This window comes from Amborella trichopoda, chromosome 8, assembly GCF_054954075.1.
Source record: "Amborella trichopoda isolate Santa Cruz 75 chromosome 8, AtrichopodaSantaCruz75HAP2 v2.0, whole genome shotgun sequence".
NCBI lineage: Eukaryota > Viridiplantae > Streptophyta > Magnoliopsida > Amborellales > Amborellaceae > Amborella > Amborella trichopoda.
Genome location: NC_142343.1, coordinates 11286564 through 11305079, shown reverse-complemented (window position 1 = coordinate 11305079; position 18516 = coordinate 11286564). Strand labels below are relative to the sequence as shown.

At 39.5% G+C, this 18516-nt stretch overlaps 1 protein-coding gene and 2 pseudogenes across 2 annotated transcripts; 2 read left to right on the top strand and 1 right to left on the bottom strand.

Moving 5' to 3' along the window:
• Window positions 1–633: 633 nt before the first annotated feature.
• LOC18436012 (Ribosomal RNA processing Brix domain protein) lies at window positions 634–15932 on the bottom strand. 2 transcript variants are annotated; one of them, XM_011625761.3, is made up of 7 exons: window positions 15783–15932; window positions 15469–15557; window positions 14893–15102; window positions 1785–2030; window positions 1360–1602; window positions 1155–1220; window positions 634–1072 (listed from the first exon to the last, which is right to left on the bottom strand). In XM_011625761.3, the coding sequence occupies exons 2-7, from the start codon at window positions 15535–15537 to the stop codon at window positions 956–958; spliced, it is 951 nt and encodes a 316-aa protein (XP_011624063.1). In that variant the 5' UTR covers window positions 15538–15557; window positions 15783–15932; the 3' UTR covers window positions 634–955. The 2 variants fall into 2 exon arrangements, with proteins under 2 accessions (XP_011624063.1, XP_006846105.1); XM_006846042.4 differs by having other exon boundaries at window positions 15811–15932.
• Window positions 10656–11320, top strand: LOC148780788 (18S ribosomal RNA; annotated as a pseudogene; the record flags this gene model as incomplete).
• LOC148780787 (5.8S ribosomal RNA) lies at window positions 11559–11705 on the top strand (annotated as a pseudogene).
• Window positions 15933–18516: the final 2584 nt, after the last annotated feature.

Here is an 18516-nt window from a genome sequence, read left to right as displayed (position 1 = left end):
TCTGAAGATTATCAAGTTTTTCCCTACCAGCGACCAGGCAACACAACTCCAATAGTAAAATTGATTTGCTCAATCCTCCCTGAGTTTAATTTCTTCCTAGGACTGAAGGTCCATCTATCGATTCTACTTATAAAACACGCATACACCCCTCTCTCACTACTGCCTATACAAAAAGTGGTCTCGAGTGCACAAATCTCCATCTCTAAAAGAATCCCTAATAAATATAGGATACGTAATAGGGATGAAATAATTATATTATGGTTTCATCATGCAGGTTTTAAATATATTATTTCATCGAAGGTTATGGGGCAATGGATAGGGCACCAACATAGCACCTTATGTAGGATACTTGCCAAATCACCTCATGATCCATGTGATCGATCATACACATAGAATGCTCATGAGTATCGCCACCATCCAATTAAATGATGGATGGTAACAGAGAGAGAAGGACCCATCTCTACATGATATGACACAATTGGAATGTAAGGAGTTATTGACGATATTCATACCAATTAAAATCAGATCAAGCATATTCATTCCTGACTCGAACAAAGATTTCAATGCACCAGGGATCAAAGTTTCACCTGCCATCATTTCTTAAATCATCATAATCACAAATTCCAGGCCAGATTATCTCAAATGAATTTTACTGAAATTCATTGCTTACAGATAAGGAGTCAAGTAGAACGCAAAGACAAGATTTAAGAGTTAATGATGCCAGGGTAATCAAAACATAGCTCTTGCTTAAAACTTCAAAGCAATTTCGTTTAGTCAAAATTGTGGTGATACAAAAACCTTAGGAGGAGATCTGACCTGGGATTCAGCCTCTAGAATTATTGGTTATAAGTGTAAGCTCGTCACAGCGCTATTGCCCAAAAAGGCCAGATCCCACCTTGCCCATCTTTCTTAAATACTCCTTTCTTGAAATGTTCTAGTACATTTGTGTGCCTATTCATGTTGGGTTTGGTTTCAGTTTCTTTGGCTTAACTCCATTTCCATCCTTCTTCATCTTTCCTTCACGGCGTTCCCTCTTTAGCCCCTTCATGTTGGCTTTTGGAACACCTCCAACCTTAAAATGTATTGATGTCAGAGAGAGAGAGAGAGAGAGAGAGAGTACTATTAAAACAGACGAGAAACAAGCAGCTCCACACCTGCTGGTCAGGAATATAGATCTTTCCTATTCTTCCCTGTATCATGTCACTGCTAACATTCTTCACCTGCAAGTGAATCACAGCCTCTCTAAAATCAAAACCCCATTTCGAATAATGGATCAGAATATTCGAACTCCCAAGGCAGGCAGCATCAAAAAGAAAGAAACAAATAATTATAATGGCAACAAGAACAAAAGCAATTGACCTTTTTCTTGGGCAGTTTGGAAGCTGTTTTCATGGCTGACTTCTTGAGATCCTCATTGGGGAGACGATGGCGTCTCACAACGAAGTCCATGGATGGCCCAACTTCAGTCAATTCCATCCGAGGAACAACTGTGCCTGACCTCTTTAATTGCAGAGCACAGTGCATGAAAACAATTTTATTTGGAGAGACAGCAGAACACACAAAGACTCGGTCTAAACCTGAAAGATTCAATGTTTCCACAACCTACATAGAGCCAGGCCCATGATGAGAGAGAAGGAGAAAGAAGCCATGTCCATTTAAAGATTCAACTAATCTTGCAATATTAGAGATTTCTATTCCCTGCAAAGGGCCAGGCCCATGATATATGTGTGTGTGTGTTTGTGTGTGTGTGTGAGAGAGAGAGAGAGAGAGAAGTTTATATATACCTCTCCCCTAAAGAGATCAAGCAAAAATTCCCTCAGATGCTTCAGCTCTTCCACAGTCTCAAACCCTTCTCCAATAAAAGTAAAGAAAGGCTTGGACCCGACTCGTGGGGCTAACTTCTTGTCATAAGAGAAAGAGCTTAAAGGCTTAAAGTTTTCCACGCCAACTTCAACAAGGTCGTATATGTGATGATCGTAAGTCCGCCCCATCACAATATTTTCAGGTCGCTTCTTTGAATGGGAACCAAACTGCATATACAGAATCAATTTGTTCCAAATAATTAGAAAGTGTCCAGTGGCATCAACTGCTTGAAAGGCAACCATACAATATCAATTATCAATACAGATGCCACATAGTACAGCCCACAAACTCTAATAAAGAAACTCTTCTACTGGCAGCATTGCACAAAATTTACTCTCAATTAGCCAGCTGATAAGTAAATCATAGTTAGATAAGGCAAAAATTGGATGATTTATAACCACCAATTAGTTCCGATAGACTAACAGAATCCTAACACTGTTATAAGCCACCAATGTCAATTGAAGGACTAACTAATAAGCCAAATGTGCACCATACTCCAACCTTGGATCAGAATAAACATTTCCCTCAAACCTAATAAACCCCGTACAAATCAGCAACCCTTTCATAATGGGAGTTTAGAATGGTCAAAATATTCAAACTTTCAAATACTTGAGATGAACGGTTGCTATGGTCCCCATCTTATGAGACACTTTTGAAGAAAGCATTGGGAATACTCCTTATCATAAAGGTAATAGAAAGAACAAATGGGGAGAGATAGAGGAAGGGATTTAATTTAATTATTGAAAAAGTTGCTATTATACAATGATAATAAGATATGTATTGCTTGGAGTAGTAGACTGCTCAAAATTGTGGGCAAAGCATTGATATCCGTTAATGCCTTAACATGTGAAGTAATTCGCTTAACAATTTGCTCTCCTAGTGGATCTTGACTGAAAGGCTTTCCTGTTTCGCTCCTCCCATAGGAACCAATTGTAGTGAAGACGATGGAAGTCCAAATGTTGAGAAATCCATCATATTTAAACCTGAAAGCTAACCAGTTTCTAAGCATATCAGGAACAGAAATACCAAGAATGAACCGTTTACCACATTGCCAAGCTATTGACCTCCATACACCCTGCGAAAAAACACTATAAAACAAAACATGACAGAGACTGTCATCATTGTTCCTGCAAAAAGGACAAAAAGGAGCTAGATGGACGCCTCGCTGCTAAAATAAAAGTGTAGTGGGTACGCGATTACTCAAGGCCAGCCAAGAAAACCATTTAGCCCGAATTGGCATTTAGAAGAGCAGAGGACACGGAATATAGGCTGCGATGAACCTTTATATCGAACAAAATTCGATACTGCTTTGATTGAAAACAAACCCTTAACACAATGAATCCATACCAGTGAGTCCTTTTTGGCCTATGGAGAGAGAGTATAACTATCAACCCCCTCCATATGCTTCTCGAGGAATCTGATGTAGATGAGGGCAAGGCAAGGCCCAAGTTTGAGGGGAACCACCTATATAATCAGAAACCTTCCGCCCAACGAACTCCCCCAAATCCTCATGAGCGTCGGCACCATAAGAATCCGATGACGACTGCCCTGATAACCATGGGTGCAACCAAAAATCTACCAATTGTTTGCTAGTGAAACACCACTGAACATTCTCCTTTAGATGCGTTAAACCAAGTAAGAAGCCCTTCCAAGCATGAGAACACCCCGTCCAAAAGAATTTCTTAAGCATCTATGCTAATAAAACCGAACTAGTAAAGAAGAGGGATTTGCCAGGATCTTCCAAGACAACTTCATCATTCCTGCAATATTCAAATCCATGATGTCCTGTACCCCTAGTCCTCCCCCTTCCTGAGTAAGGCAAATTGTCCTCCAATTGACAAGAAGGCCACCTTTGTTTTCTGCCACACCGGCCCATAAAAAATTCCTTTGCAACCTCTTTATCATATTACATGCTTTCTTCGAGAGTATAAATGATAAGATCCAAAAAATAACTGATGCACTGAGTACTGACTTTAGCCATTGAAGTCGACCTGCATAGGATAAACATAAAGCTTGCCATGTACCAATCCTACTGATCACCTTGCCAACCAAACTATGACAATACTTGTGCTTAAGATGCCCATGGAACAAAGGTAACCCCAAATAACGCACTGGGAGGGAGCCTTCTCCGAATTGCAACTCCCTCAAAATCCTGGATCTGCAACCTGTGGTACACCATAGAAAAAACCTTGCTTTTTGTAGAATTTAACATCTGACCACTAGAAATTTCAAAGTTGGTGAGAACCTCTTTCATGGTAGTAGTAGAATAAATAGATGCCTCATAAAAGATAACATCACCAGCATAAAATAAATGTGAGACCCCATAATCACATCCCGAAGGGAAAGCCCTAGGTAACATGCCTTGCACCATAAAGAACCCCCTTGTCTCAACCCACTCTTCCCTTTAAAGTATCCCTTAGGAGATCCATTCCTCAATACAGAAAAAAAAGTGGTGGAAATATACAGCCGAATCTATGAAACAAAAGTATCTGGAAAACCCAGTCCTTGCATCCAAGCCAAATAAAGTCCCAGGATACCCATCATAGGCAATCCTCAAATCAATCTGCAAACACATTTTTGGCCTAACTGAATTCCTGGCAAAGAGACAAGAGTTCATATTCCATACAAATGTTATCTGCCTTTTAGAAAAGCAGCCTGCCTAGGGTCAATAAGATCATCAAGAACCACTTGTAAGCGATTTGAGATAATTAGGGGCATCCACCTTAGGAATTAAACATATAAAAGTGGAGTTAATTTGCTCACAGAGTTTACCTTTGCTAAAGAAATATTTAAGAGCCAGGAAAAGATCTTTCTTAATAACCTCTCATCCAAATTTATAGATCTCCGTTGAGAAGCCATTTTAACCTAGAGCACTTTCATTTTGCAGGAACAATGATGACAGCCTATCATCTTTTGTTTCACTGTGTTTTTTTGCAGGGCGTATGGAGGTCGATAGCTTGACGATGTGGTAAGCAGTTCATTCTTGGTATTTCTGCTCCTAATATGCTTAGAAGCTGGTAAGCCTTCAAGTTTAGATCTGATGGACTTCTCAACATTTGGACTTCCATCTTATTCACTACAATTTAGTTCCTATGGGAGGAGCAAAACAAGTCAAGATCCACAAGAAGAGAACAAATTGTTAAGCAAATTACTTCACATGTTAAGGCATTAGCGGATGTCAAAAAATGGACTTTCCATTTATGAGAAAAGGCAATCACTAGTAATTTTCAGATTACTTGGCACCAGCAGAACCCAAGACCCCTTATCCTGATGGCGTGGTCCTTCCCTGAGGCCTAGAATTACAAGTTGAACATCGATGGGGCTTCCTTACAAAACCTTGGATTAGCAAATGGTGGTGGTGTTCAAAGATAGCAATGGTGGTTTTGTTGCTGCAATCTAAGCACTTTGGTATTGCATCTAATAATTACGCAGAGTTTTTGGCCCTAGAAGAGGGAATCCATCTAGCTATCCACCGAGGATGCTTTCCACTATAGATAAAAAGTCATTCGTCTCTGCGTGTGAATGTTATCCAGGATCGATGTCTTGCCCCATGGAGATTACAAACGGTTACAGTCAACTGTCAGAGCAGATTGGCTACTTATAGGTGGTCCATTGCCCATGTTTTTTGTGAGGTAAACATGGTAGCTGATGCTCTTGCTAAGAGAGCATCTGCTAGCTTTGGTGCTACTATTTCGTGTTGTCATCCGCCAGACTTTATTTCCCCGTTATGACTTGGCGCAACTGCCTTATTATAGGGTTGTAAAATAATGTGTTACTCTCATTTTGATTTTATATTAATGAAAAATGGGGCCTTCTCCCCCACTGACTTATCCAAAAAAAAAAAAAGAGAAGTACACTGCTTTGTACAAAAATCAAAACAAATCAAAAACTTCATAGGGAATACAAAAGACCACATCAGCCACTTTGAGAGAAATTGGCGTTAATTATCCAGTTGCAGCTCGGGTCCCTTCTTTGGTTAGTGAGTCTGCCATATTGTTGGATTCCCACCAAAGATGCTTGGAGATGACTTGGAGGAACTGCATAACCACTTTATTTGATCAGAAATTTGTTCTAGGTTCCAACGGTGCTCCATATGCCTGTGACCTAATCATTGCATACATAGAGTCACCTTTGGCTATGAGAGAGAGAACCCAACTCCTATTGAACTGTATCAGATCTTTCATAAGTGTGTTTGCTACAGCCGAAGTAGATGATATGACACCAATAGGCCCCAAATAGGGAAGCAACATGCTGCCAAACTATCTATGTAAACACCCCCAATGCTAGCTGATCCAGGATTTCCAAAAGAACATACATCAAAGTTAAGTTTAATGGTGCCGATGTCTTGAGGCAACCCTCGGCTAGATAGACAGGGTGGTTGACATTATGGTTTCAATGTTCCAAAAAAACGTCGGGCGGCATCTAGGCATCCCCAGGGGGAGTCTAAGCCGCCCAGTGCCTAAGCAGCCGCCCAAGGATGTTGGCAACCTAGGTTCAAAAGGGGGCAGAGGAGTCCAGTAATCATGTTTTAAGTCCATATTTGGTATAAAAAAATACACGTTCATGCAATTTTTATAATCCAAACATAAATAACACCAACAATGCCTCACCCGGTGGGTATTTTTGCAACTAGGCGGGCGCAGTCCCCTAGGCGCCCACCTAGGCAAGGTACTAAGCAAGTGTCCAGGCCACTCTAGCCCGCCTAGGCGCTGGGCTGACCACTTTTTGAAACAATAATGGTTTTCCAATTCATTGTGAGGTCCAAGGCCAAGGAAGCCCCAAACTCCTTTTGGTTGGTGGCCCGGAAAAACCCAGAGCCATGCTATGTCCTTTACCAACTCCTTTACTAACTCTGTGTTACAGCTCTCAAAGAACCTCTTGTTTCTTTCCATCAATATGACCCAAACCAGAGTATTGGTGGACACCAGAGACAGAGGCCCAAGGAAGGGAGGGGGACAAAGAACAAATAACAGACAGGCCTTCCTGTGCAACAAACTGCCACCACCATTTCCCCGGTAGAGCTAAATTCATGTCCTTTAGATTTTTGAACCCCCCTCTTTTTGTCCTCCATATTGTGTCCCACTTTGCAAGGTGGACCTGTGACTTTCTTCAGTATCTCCCCATAGAAAGTTCCTCATGACGAGTTTGACTCTTTTAGATACAAATGAAGGCATCCTGAAAAGGGAATTTGGTAGATCAGAATGTTCGATAGAGTAGCTTTTATAGTGTTCCTCCTATAGATAGGAACCTACCTTTCCAGGCCGACAGTCACACTCTCAACTATCTGATCCCATGGCAATTTTTTGGATAGTCGAATCTTATTTCCATCTTGCTAACAGAAATACAAATACTTGAAACCACAGGTATGGTTTTTAAAACAGTGTGCACAATGCAACAATAATATAGATGAAATTTGCCATATTTAATCCAATAAATTTGTAGAAGTACACCAATCTTGATAAAATTTCATATCTAAAAACGCCATGAAACTTCCCCCCCCCCCCCCCAAATGCTCCAAAAATAGCAAGAATCTCCTATATTATTAAGTTAAATGGTGTTCAAATGAGAGTGACTATATCACAATACAACACAAAAGTGCAATTCTATCCATTCCAAAGCCACAAGAAAAGAAGAATCTCTCAAAAATACCAATCCTGACAAAATTTGTACTGAAGGTGAAAGGATATGATTAGTTCTCCATTGGACATATAGAAAAAGAGAAGGCTATAAAACCTCTTAGAGTACATAAACAAGAGCACGATGAAAATTTACTAGACCTCATGGAAATCATCGTAACACAACTATTCAAAATATCGTAACATAACTTATTTAAACAGAGACCAAATGACAACAGAAAAAAAAAAAAAAAAAGGAGACTTGCTAAGTTTGTTCCCCATTGTTGAATCTCTTTCCTACATCTTCCAGTAGCAAAATCCTTTTTTTTTTCTTTTTTTTGTTACAATGTTAATATTGTTAAAATCCTCTTATTTGTTATGACTATGGATCTAATACATTTTTTTTTTTTTTTTGTTCCAGTGAGATCCTCATGGCAAGCTTATCTTGAAAATGTTGATAGCATGTTAGAAGAGACCAAAAACATAACTATAAAGAACCTCAAAGAACTTTGAGTGAAAATGGCATGTAATGCATTCATGCCCCAATCTCTTACATTTGCCATGTATTCAATGTGGCATGAACAAAATGTGCCTGGGCATATAGCCAATTACAGAAGGGACTTTGGGTAAAAGAAGACATTAGAAAATAGGAATATAAGTAGGCATGATAGAATACAAAGAACGATAAGAATACCCATTCTAGCATTCTTCTTCGTATTTATCTAGAGTTAATTATTTCTTTACTAAAATTTGCATTTATTCATTCTAAGGACATGTAGATTACGTTTTTATATAACTAACCGTATTTTATTGGAACATATATGTATGAGATGTACATGTATATGTCTTAAAATATAGACATTGCGTAAGTAAAAAATGACAAAAAGTTATCACATCAAAACTAAGGCAGGGTGGTTGTTTCTCCCATCCTAACTACAAATGACTACATCCTGTACACTTCCTCCTTTTTATAAAGAATCAGCAAGTGCTTGGACACGCACCATGCATGTGTAAAAGAAACCTCAAAATTTGTACATCTGTCAAAAATTTCATCAAACACATGAAAAAGTCCCCAATGGCAACTTGTTTCTTATTTGGACCAGGAAATAATGCCTTTTGAGTCTCCTGTGACAACTGAAGTTCTGTTCTCTGCTTGGCGTAGCTTAATGCCTCTAAGCAAAGCCCTCACCTTTGCTTTGCTGGAATCAGGTGGTCCTAATGGACCTGAGAAACTGAGTACAATGGAATGTGTGTGACCTGGAAATTCCTGCTATACGCCACCCAGGGGTTTCCTAACGCAATGATTAGAAAGCAGTAGACGGCACCTAGATGGCCAGGAGATACTTGCCGCCAAAGCGCAAAGCAGTGGTCTAGGTGGGGGGCTTCAGTCTTGCAGGGCCCTACATTACAAATATACATATACACATGTATGCATGGAATAAATGATATATTTTACATATTGTATACGCTGAATTTATTGAATATTAAAAATTTCAATGATAAGAAAAAACATAGTTGTGCAGTTTCCGATCCAATAATTGTGGATAAATCTCAAGCTTTAAATCACCAATAATCTCCGCTTGTTAACCTTGCCTGATATTTCACAAAGAATCAAATCTAAAAACTTTGGTTTTGACTTGATTTCTCAAAGATCTTTCGTTTTCCAGTCTTAGAAAAAAAAAAGGAAATGCCTTTTCCAAAACAAAAGCCATGTCTAGGGAGCAATGGGAAGTTGGAATAAACCCCTCCTAATTTGGCAGGCAAAACGAAAATGCCCATTGCTTAAAGAACTTTTCTACCCTCACAACAGAGCACAGTGAGGCAAGGATGGAGAACCATTGCACCAGGCTTCTGCCCCAAATCTCTATGATAGAGGATAGGAAGGGGCGAAGGGCACATCTTCTTTCATTTCTATGACAAGAAGGATGGCTGGTCTGTAGTGACAAACGAAATTACCAAGGAAAATCTTTTTTTGGGTCTTCACAAACTCCTCACATTCCAGCATATTATCTTTGGAGTCTGGTTATGTTGGTGAGTCGAGGACTGCCGAAATCCTGGTCTAGGCAGCACAAATTCATCATAATTTATCGTAAACGCTAGGTTTTTCAGCTTTCAGGAACCCCTTCCCTTGATGGCGTTGCATCGGAAAACATCAGTGACTTCCCCGCGCAGTCCATTGTGTATGTACTACTCGGATAACCATAGTAATTCTAGAGCTAATACGTGCAAGAAATCCCGACCTCTGGAAGGAATGCATTTATTAGATAAAAGGCCAGTGCGGGCTTTGCCCGATGCTTTGGTAAATCATGATAACTCGACGGATCGCATGGCCATTGTGGTGGCGACGCATCATTCAAATTTCTGCCCAATCAACTTTCGATGGTAGGATAGAGGCCTACCATGGTGGTGACGGGTGACGGATGACGGAGAATTAGGGTTCGATTCCGGAGAGGGAGCCTGAGAAATGACTACCACATCCAAGGAAGGCAGCAGGTGCGCAAATTACCCAATTCTGACACAGGGAGGTAGTGACAATAAATAACAATACCGAGCTCCAAGAGTCTGGTAATTGGAATGAGTACAATCTAAACCCCTTAACGAGGATCCATTGGACAGCAAGTCTGGTGCCAGCAGCCGCGGTAATTCCAGCTCCAATAGCGTATATTTAAGTTGTTGCAGTTAAAAAGCTCATAGTTGGATCTTGGGCTGAGATCAACCGGTCCGCCTTCATGGTGTGCACCGGCCGTCCCGTTCCTTCACCCGACGATGCGTTCCTGGCCTTAACTAACCGGGTCGTGCCTCCGGCACAGTTACTTTGAAGAAATTAGAGTGCTCAAAGCAAGCCTACGCTCTGAATACATTAGCCAGGGATAACATCACAGATTTCGGTCCTATTGTGTTGGCCTTCGGGATCGGAGTAATGATTAAGAGGGACAGTCGGGGGCATGGGCATTCGTATTTCATAATCAGAGGTGAAATTCTTGGATTTATGAAAGACGAACCACTGCGAAAGCATTTGCCAAGGATGTTTCATTAATCAAGAACGAAAGTTGGGGGCTCGAAGACGATCAGATACCGTCCTAGTCTCAACCATAAACGATGCCGACAGGGATCAGCGGATGTTGCTCTTAGGACTCCGTCGACACCTTATGAGAAATCAAAGTCTTTGGGTTCCGAGGGGAGTATGGTTGCAAGGCTGAAACTTCAAGGAATTGACGGAAGGGCACCACCAGGAGTGGAGCCTGCAGCTTAATTTGACTAAACAGGGGGAAACTTACCAGGTTCATACATAGTAAGGATTGACAGACTGAGAGCCCTTTCTTGAGTCTATGGGAGGTGGTGCATGGCCATTCTTAGTTGGTGGAGCGATTTGTCTGGTTAATTCCGTTAACGAACGAGACCTCAGCCTGCTAACTAGCTACGTGGAGGTATCCTCGACGGCCAGCTTCTTAGAGGGGCTATGGCCGTTTAGGCCATGGAAGTTTGAGGCAATAACAGGTCTGTGAAATTTCTGGGCCGCACACGTGCTACACTGATGTATTCAACGAGTATATGGCCTTGGCCGACAGGCCTTGATAATCTGTCGAAATTTCATCGTGATGGGGATAGATCATTGCAATTGTTGGTCTTCAACGAGGAATTCCTAGTAAGCGCGAGTCATCAGCTCGCGTTGACTACATCCCTGCCCTGTCGCTCCTACGAATTGAATGGTCCGGTGAAGTGTTCGGATCGCGGCGATAGAGGCGGTCCGCCGCTGGCGACATCGCGAGAAGTCCATTGAACCTTATCATTTAGAGGAAGGAGAAGTCGTAACAAGGTTTTCGTAAGTGAACCTGCGAAAGGATCATTGAAGGATGCCCCAGCAGACAGACTGGCGAACATGTGGAGAGAATGCAGTGGTGGAGAGCCACGCGTGGCCCCCACCTTTGAGGTCCGCCAGAGGCTCAAAACAAAACAGAAAACCCCAACGCGTCAAGCATCAAGGAAATGGATCACGGCGGAAATGTGGGGAGGCACCACGTAGGGGGACGCTCGGTCCCCTTGCAGCGCGCCCCACCACTCCGATCGCGTGTCAAACACGACTCTCGACAACGGATATCTTGGCTCTTGCCTTGATGAAGAACGTAGCGAAATGCGATACTTGGCATGAATTGCAAATCCCGTGAATCATCGAGTCTTTGACATGGAACCCACCAACTCTCGATGCGGGGGGTCGATTGTGCGATGCACTTCTTCCCTTCTCTACCAGATAGTGATTCCTCAAGCGAACACTAAAGAAAGGGCCATTAGGGAGAGTGGGGACTGAAAATGTGCGTGTTTTCCTCCTACGGGGGTCAAATTTGCTATAAGCTCAGACAGGTTGGAGTTGGACCACAATATGAGCGAAGAAGCTTAACCAAAGCCAATTTTTCAGGGATAAAGAGATATGAAGTGGAAGACAGAGATGTGTAGAAAGAACATTCACTGGCCACCAAAGGGGTCGAGGGAAGCAAAGAGGGAAATTATGTCAGATCCGGCACGCTTGGTTTCTGGAGAGAGACTGAAGTTGTAGAACCAGATGCTGTGTTTTTTTCCTTCAGCTGACTTCTCTGAAAGGATTGGGTAATGATTTCGAAGCTGACTAATCTATTGACTCCCCTTTGCTTGCGCTCTCATCAGCAGTCTCTGGGAAGTTCATGGTTACCAGATCTACTTCACTAGGATGTGTGGCCGAAGATTCACCTGGTACCCAAAAGAAGGATCCCTTTGTGAACAGGGGTGTGCTACCTGCCATAGCCCACTGATCCCATTCCTCCTTTCTCAAAATCCATGTGAGAGTAAGGGGATAATATGTTGCATGAGACTAGGACGTCTCTGTTTAAGCCCTAAGGATTCATAGCTCACTAATAAGTATTATTACTCAAGCCATTGGAAATTTCAGCGACGAGGTCTAGTGATGATCCATATGGATGATCACAAAATTTAAACCACAAACAAATAAAAAATCATATCTGTACAAAGCCCAAAGAATTGGTTGTGCAAGCTCACTCCTACTGAGCAACAAAAGTAAATTCTAATTCTATTTTTTTCGGTAAGCAAATTCTATGATATGCCCTAATTCCTTAAAACACAGCCCAGTGGACTGAAAAGACATAAGGAGAGCTTTTCACACTATGTATGCTAATAGGTAGCCTAACTATAAAGACATTGGTCATTGACTAACCTACAATCACCAATTAACAACCAACAGCCCTTATCTGAACTAGAGTGCCCCATTTAGAATAAGAGAACTTGAGCTTCAAGCATCAAAAAGGAAAAAACAATAAAGAGGAGTTTCAGAAGGTTAGTAGTAAGAACCACTCTTAAACAGGGGTTTATTATTTACAATTAGAGGAACTGACCTGCTTTCCAGGATAATATGTTGAAGCCCCTCAAAAGGTATAAGAGAGAGGATATCCAAACATAATCATGGCAGCCACTTACCAACAAACACCAACCTTTTAAATATCCATAAACAAGCAACAATTACTCTTCTTCATCAAACTCCAAGCAATAGCTCATATTTTACAGAGAACCCACATTATACTTTCCTTAATCAATTAAAGGGCCGTAACCCCATGCTGGTCCCGCCTATGCAGGGTCTTGGGAGGGGTGAGCTAGAAACGATCCTAACCTTTGGCTTTTTGTGCACAAAGTTGTCGCTCTCAGGACTCAAAACCGCGCTCTTACGCTGTCTACCCAAGCTTTTACCGTCACACCAAGTGACGGCCCCTACTTCCCTTAATCAATTAAACTTCCAATTCCCTGAAACAAGCAATAGCTTTGTTCCCACTTTGATCATGGGCACCACGATTTGTATGCTTCATTCTGACCTTTAATTCCCCTTAAGAGAACAGTACTTTCAATCCTTTAGCATATGACCACGCACAGTTGAAAGCATTCATTCTTTGTTTTTATTTTTTTCTTTCTTGAAATTGAAAGGCATCAATTCTCAAGTCAACCTCATCAAACTACATGTTCTGCTACACGTCATATCCTAATTCACATTAATATTACAGTAACTTCATAAACTAAACTTTGTCATTTTCACCCTTGTTATCCATTGCTCCTTCAAATACACAAACTCTATAGTTTCTAGTCGGCCTCTAATAAGCAGTTAAGTTAGATTGGCTTCAGTCATTGGTCAAATCTTCATACTTCCGAAGCAGCAAACCATTTGATAGATCCATAATTCTTCCAATTCAGAAAACCCAGCAGTTCGTACGAATGGTCAAACTTGGACACAGAGTGTCAGCAGAGGCAACCAAACAAAGGGTCTACTCAATCTATTTGGAACTAGAATGGATATTTAAAGAAGTGAATCATTCAATCACATGCTGAAGTAAAGAAAAAATGCAAAGAACATTGATAGCAAATTGTGAAAGCAAGGATGAGCGTCAAAACTCAGGTATGAGAGGCTGGTGATCACAGAGCTCGGATTTTCTAGGAACCATTTTTGAGAGAGAAGCAAATGATTAGAAAGCTTAGAAGTCTCGGTGATTTTGACTATGTAAATCCTTCTCTCCAACCTCCCTTGTATATAGGTAAAATGGGAGTCCAACATTCCTATTCTCTCAATGGGTCTATGAGCAACAGCCCTCCTAGAAATCAAGGATGTGTTTATCCTCCCAACAACTTGACCATTTGCAAAAAAAAACACTTAAAAAATAATTAGTCATATGTGATATGATATTTGAGGAAAAATTTTATAAATGGATAACCATTAAATATTTCCATGGGATTCTCCCATGGAAATAGAAAGGGCAATGTGAGGCCCCATGGCCAGACATGCCAACCAAAAACTACTATAACAAACACAATAGAGCGAGATAGAGGTATATCAGCCATAAAAATAAATACTAAGGAACAAACCATAACATGCGTAATAGACATTTTGTACGGATAAATAATTAAGACCAACCAAAATGATTCAGTACTTTGCAAATAAATGGCAGCACCAAGCAGTGTTGAGCAAGTAGAAAACAGAAACAATACCAAAAGAAATAGAGGAAGAGGAGGGGGGGGGGGGGGGGGGGGGGGTGGCGTTTTGAATCTCCCAGATATAACTACTAAGATCAAACAAACATAATGGAATCTACATTTTCTCAAAGAAACATTCCAAAGACCAAGCAACAAGATGTGCATTTCCAAATGAATGGCCTTAATATGGAAAATTGATCACTAGAATATCAATTACATAGAAATACCATTTAGCTTCCAAAAGCTACATATCTTCGACATGATACACGTTCACCAACACAAAATCAGCAGGACACAATAATAAAATCTTGTTACATTAAAACCAAATAATAAATGAGAGAAAATGACATCATAGATTGATCATTGTGAAGATTGAGATTACAAAATATAGAGGACACGTAGCTGTTCTCCTTACCACAAAAAGGCTGCAGTCAGTTTTTTGGGAGAAGAATTCCAAAGAAGTTTCACCACCACTTTCGAATGGCCTGATGTTTTCATTCTTCCGAGTGTATCTGACAGCTCCCCCATTTGCCTTTTTTAGATTATATATATCACCAAGAACCTCATTCAATACTTTACTAGTCTTTGTGCCCTGAAGTATGAGTGTTTTCTTCGCATTTTCCACCTGCAATATGCAAAACTCTTGAGAAGCACAACCTTCTTTCTTGTAATGGAATTAGACAAATAACAGGTAAAAAAGGAATAACCCAATTCTTCTAATTCCCCATAGAGTTCCAAACAAAATACAAACAAATGGATAACAGTCATCTGATGATAGGAACGCACATTTGAAAGAAACCAAATTCTTCATTAAAAACACAGAAGACAATCACCATGTACAGCACAAGTTCCATAATTACCATTCAATAATTCAAACCAAACAAAAGCTAAGAAAAATTGACAGTTTAAAGTCCTTTAAAGAGAAAAGTAGCAATAAAACTAAAACTTGTTATAGAGCGAATTTTCTTATTATAAATCCGCTATGGCTTACCAACTTTGGGGCACGCTTTTCGAGTGCCCTCACTGCTCTCTTTGTTTTGGGGGTCACCACTTTCAACATGATTCAAACACAGTGAACCACTGCCATGAAAAAACAATAAGCCATCCAAAATTACAAAGAATTTGTCGAAAAAAAAAAAGAAGGTACAACTCCAACAAAATAATCTCCTCTCTTCCATGAATCCGTCAAGACTTTGCCCCATTTTTCAATTTTTTCAGTCTTTTCTCAGGATTTTGTATCCCTCTCTCTCATGGAAAAACACTATAAATTGAAGAGCCATTTGAAAATAAAAACTTTGGAATTACCCAGACCAATAAAAACCAGAATACGCACAGACAAGGAGAAGAAACCGATCTAAAACTTCTCTCCGCTTTCTGAAACTAGAAATGAGTAATAAGTACGTTAGGGTTTCGTTAGGGGTTTCTGAGCAACCAAACCCCTCGCCCCCTCGGTCTGTCTCTCCTTTCCAAAAAAAAGAGTGTGTTTTATGTTGGGGAAAAAATTATAAAGGTAAACTTACAAAGTTAAAATGTAAAATTAAGGTGCACGTTAAGGTCCCGTTTGGAGAGGAAGAAATTAGGAATATTAGATATTCGAAATCCCGAAAATCTATGGATTTTCAATATCTTTTGTAAAAAGGTTCTTTTAATGTTAAAAATTTATTTAATTGATAATCTCGCCATTCAGATCTATATATATGAAAAAAAAAAAAAAAATTCTAGCCCTAAAGACAATATATCTTACAACATATTATTTAGACACCCTATTTTCAACATTTTTGAATAATTTTATATCTACTTGATTTGAATTATTTTTAAAGTTAAAAATTTATAATTAGAGATAAAAATAGATTTTTACAACTTAAACGCTAATTTGATTGTTTAAGGTTGCAATGTTATGCAAACCGCACCTTAAACTGTTGGCTTTGAGTTTTGATAACAAGAAAGACATATTGATATTTGCATGATCACTAGGATAGTGTGGTTGAAGGATTATCAATGTTCAATTCAAGGATAGACGGCGATGAGAGGATGGTTGTGATCCCTTCAAGCATGTTAATTCAGTGGTATGTCCCATGTTCCGGCTATCATAACCCTCAATTGAGGAATAGTGATGAGCATGTATCTTTTGTTGCAATGAGCACAAGGATTACAATGCATGCATTTCTTCTTCTTTTGTAACAGTAACTTGAGACTCTGGTGGAAATGGAGTCTGAGACCTCTTTCTTAATCATACATGCATTTCATTCATTATTAATCCCCTTGGGTCTAAAAAGGTGTGGTCGCCTAGCTTAGACAATTAAAATAAGATGCACATCCTTCAAACATTGTTAGAAGATGCAATTTCGGCATTACAAAGTCTTACAATAGCTTGAAAATTATTTCCAACCATAAGAGAAATGTTAACCTAAGTCTACAATGAAAAGGAAAGATGTACCTAAACTTACATGATAAAGTACAATTCAGTGCTTGAAAACTCTCAAAAACTAATTATTTTAACCTCAAAAAGTATAGATTTGAATAAGAATTGACAAGAGTTGGACGGACAAAGTGGAGATGTGCCTCTGGAGTTTATATGATTGCCACAAACCATTGACATTGAAGGAGAAGTTCTATACGACTGCTGCAAGACCAATCATGCTTTTATGGGACAGAATGTTGGATGATCAAGAAAAAAACATATCCATAGGACAAGTGTAACTGCGATGAGGATGTTGAGATAGATGAGCGGTAAGATGAGAATGATGGAATTCGAAATGAATAGATATATGGGAACTTAAATGCGGCTTCAATAGAAGATAAGATGAAAGAAAATAGAGTTAAATGGACAAGCCATATGCAACATAGACCTAATACAATACTGGTTAGGAGGTATGTTTTGGTTTAAGTGAAAGGCTCTAAAAAGGCCTAAAGAGATATATATAGAAGTAGTAATAAATATATTGTGACTTTTCATCATAGCAGTTTCAAAAAAATCGTCAATCCAAATAAGAAATTACGCCCGTCTTCCCCTTTGGGGAATTTATGCGACATGCCTATCTTGCACAAATTCCTGGTAAAAAGAGATCAGTCCTAAGCATTTTTTTAGGGGTGTTTGCTCCTTTGCACTCCTGATGTGGTACTATTTTTCACTTGCCTCTTCATCTTTAAGTTTCTTGGTTCCCATTTTCTTAGTAAACATCAATATTTTTTTTTTAACCGTTTAACAAACTACCACTTTTTTAATAAACTTTATTGAATGTTAAATGTGGGTGTTTTTTATTTTAATGTTGTTATCTTGATAAATGTTGCGTTTTTTCTTTATTTGTACGTTTAATAAGTAAATGTTTTAGTAAATAATAAACGCTAAATGTCAGGTTTGAGTAGGCAAGATCCCTTATTTTTACAAGCGCAATCGATACTGAACTTTATAAAAATATTAAAATAAAAATTTTGAGTTAGAATGATCCATTAATAATTGAAATGCGCGGCATTTTAATTTATATTTTGACTATAAAATGGATGTAGTAGTTAGCACACACTCAGACATGAAACCAATTCTCAGTATGTACATATTTTCAATGAAATAATGAAAGTTTTATAATGCAATACACCAATTTCTTTGAAAACAAAAGAAACTATATGTTTAAGAAGAGTAATGATTCTAAGAGACCCTCCTATACCTATGTGTATAGGACCTCAAATGATCACCATTACATTTGGCACAAATCTCTAGAAAAGTTATCATATGGGTGTGGAACTTGACTTTTCTAAAGAGATGTGTCAAATTTAATGGTGATCCCTTGGGGTTCTACACACATGAGCGTGGGAGGGTCTCATAGGATCATTAATATTTTAAGAAATATTGGTTTCTTTTTTTTTTTTAGGGCCGAAACTTCCTGATTCATCCAATTTTCCAATCCAATCTAGGTTTTAGGGTGGCATATAAAGGTCACTGATCCATTTTTTAAACCACGCTTGATAGAGAAGAATGAAGGAACTGGATTCATGAAGTCCACCTCAAATAATTGGGATAAGACTTGGATGACATTGATGATGA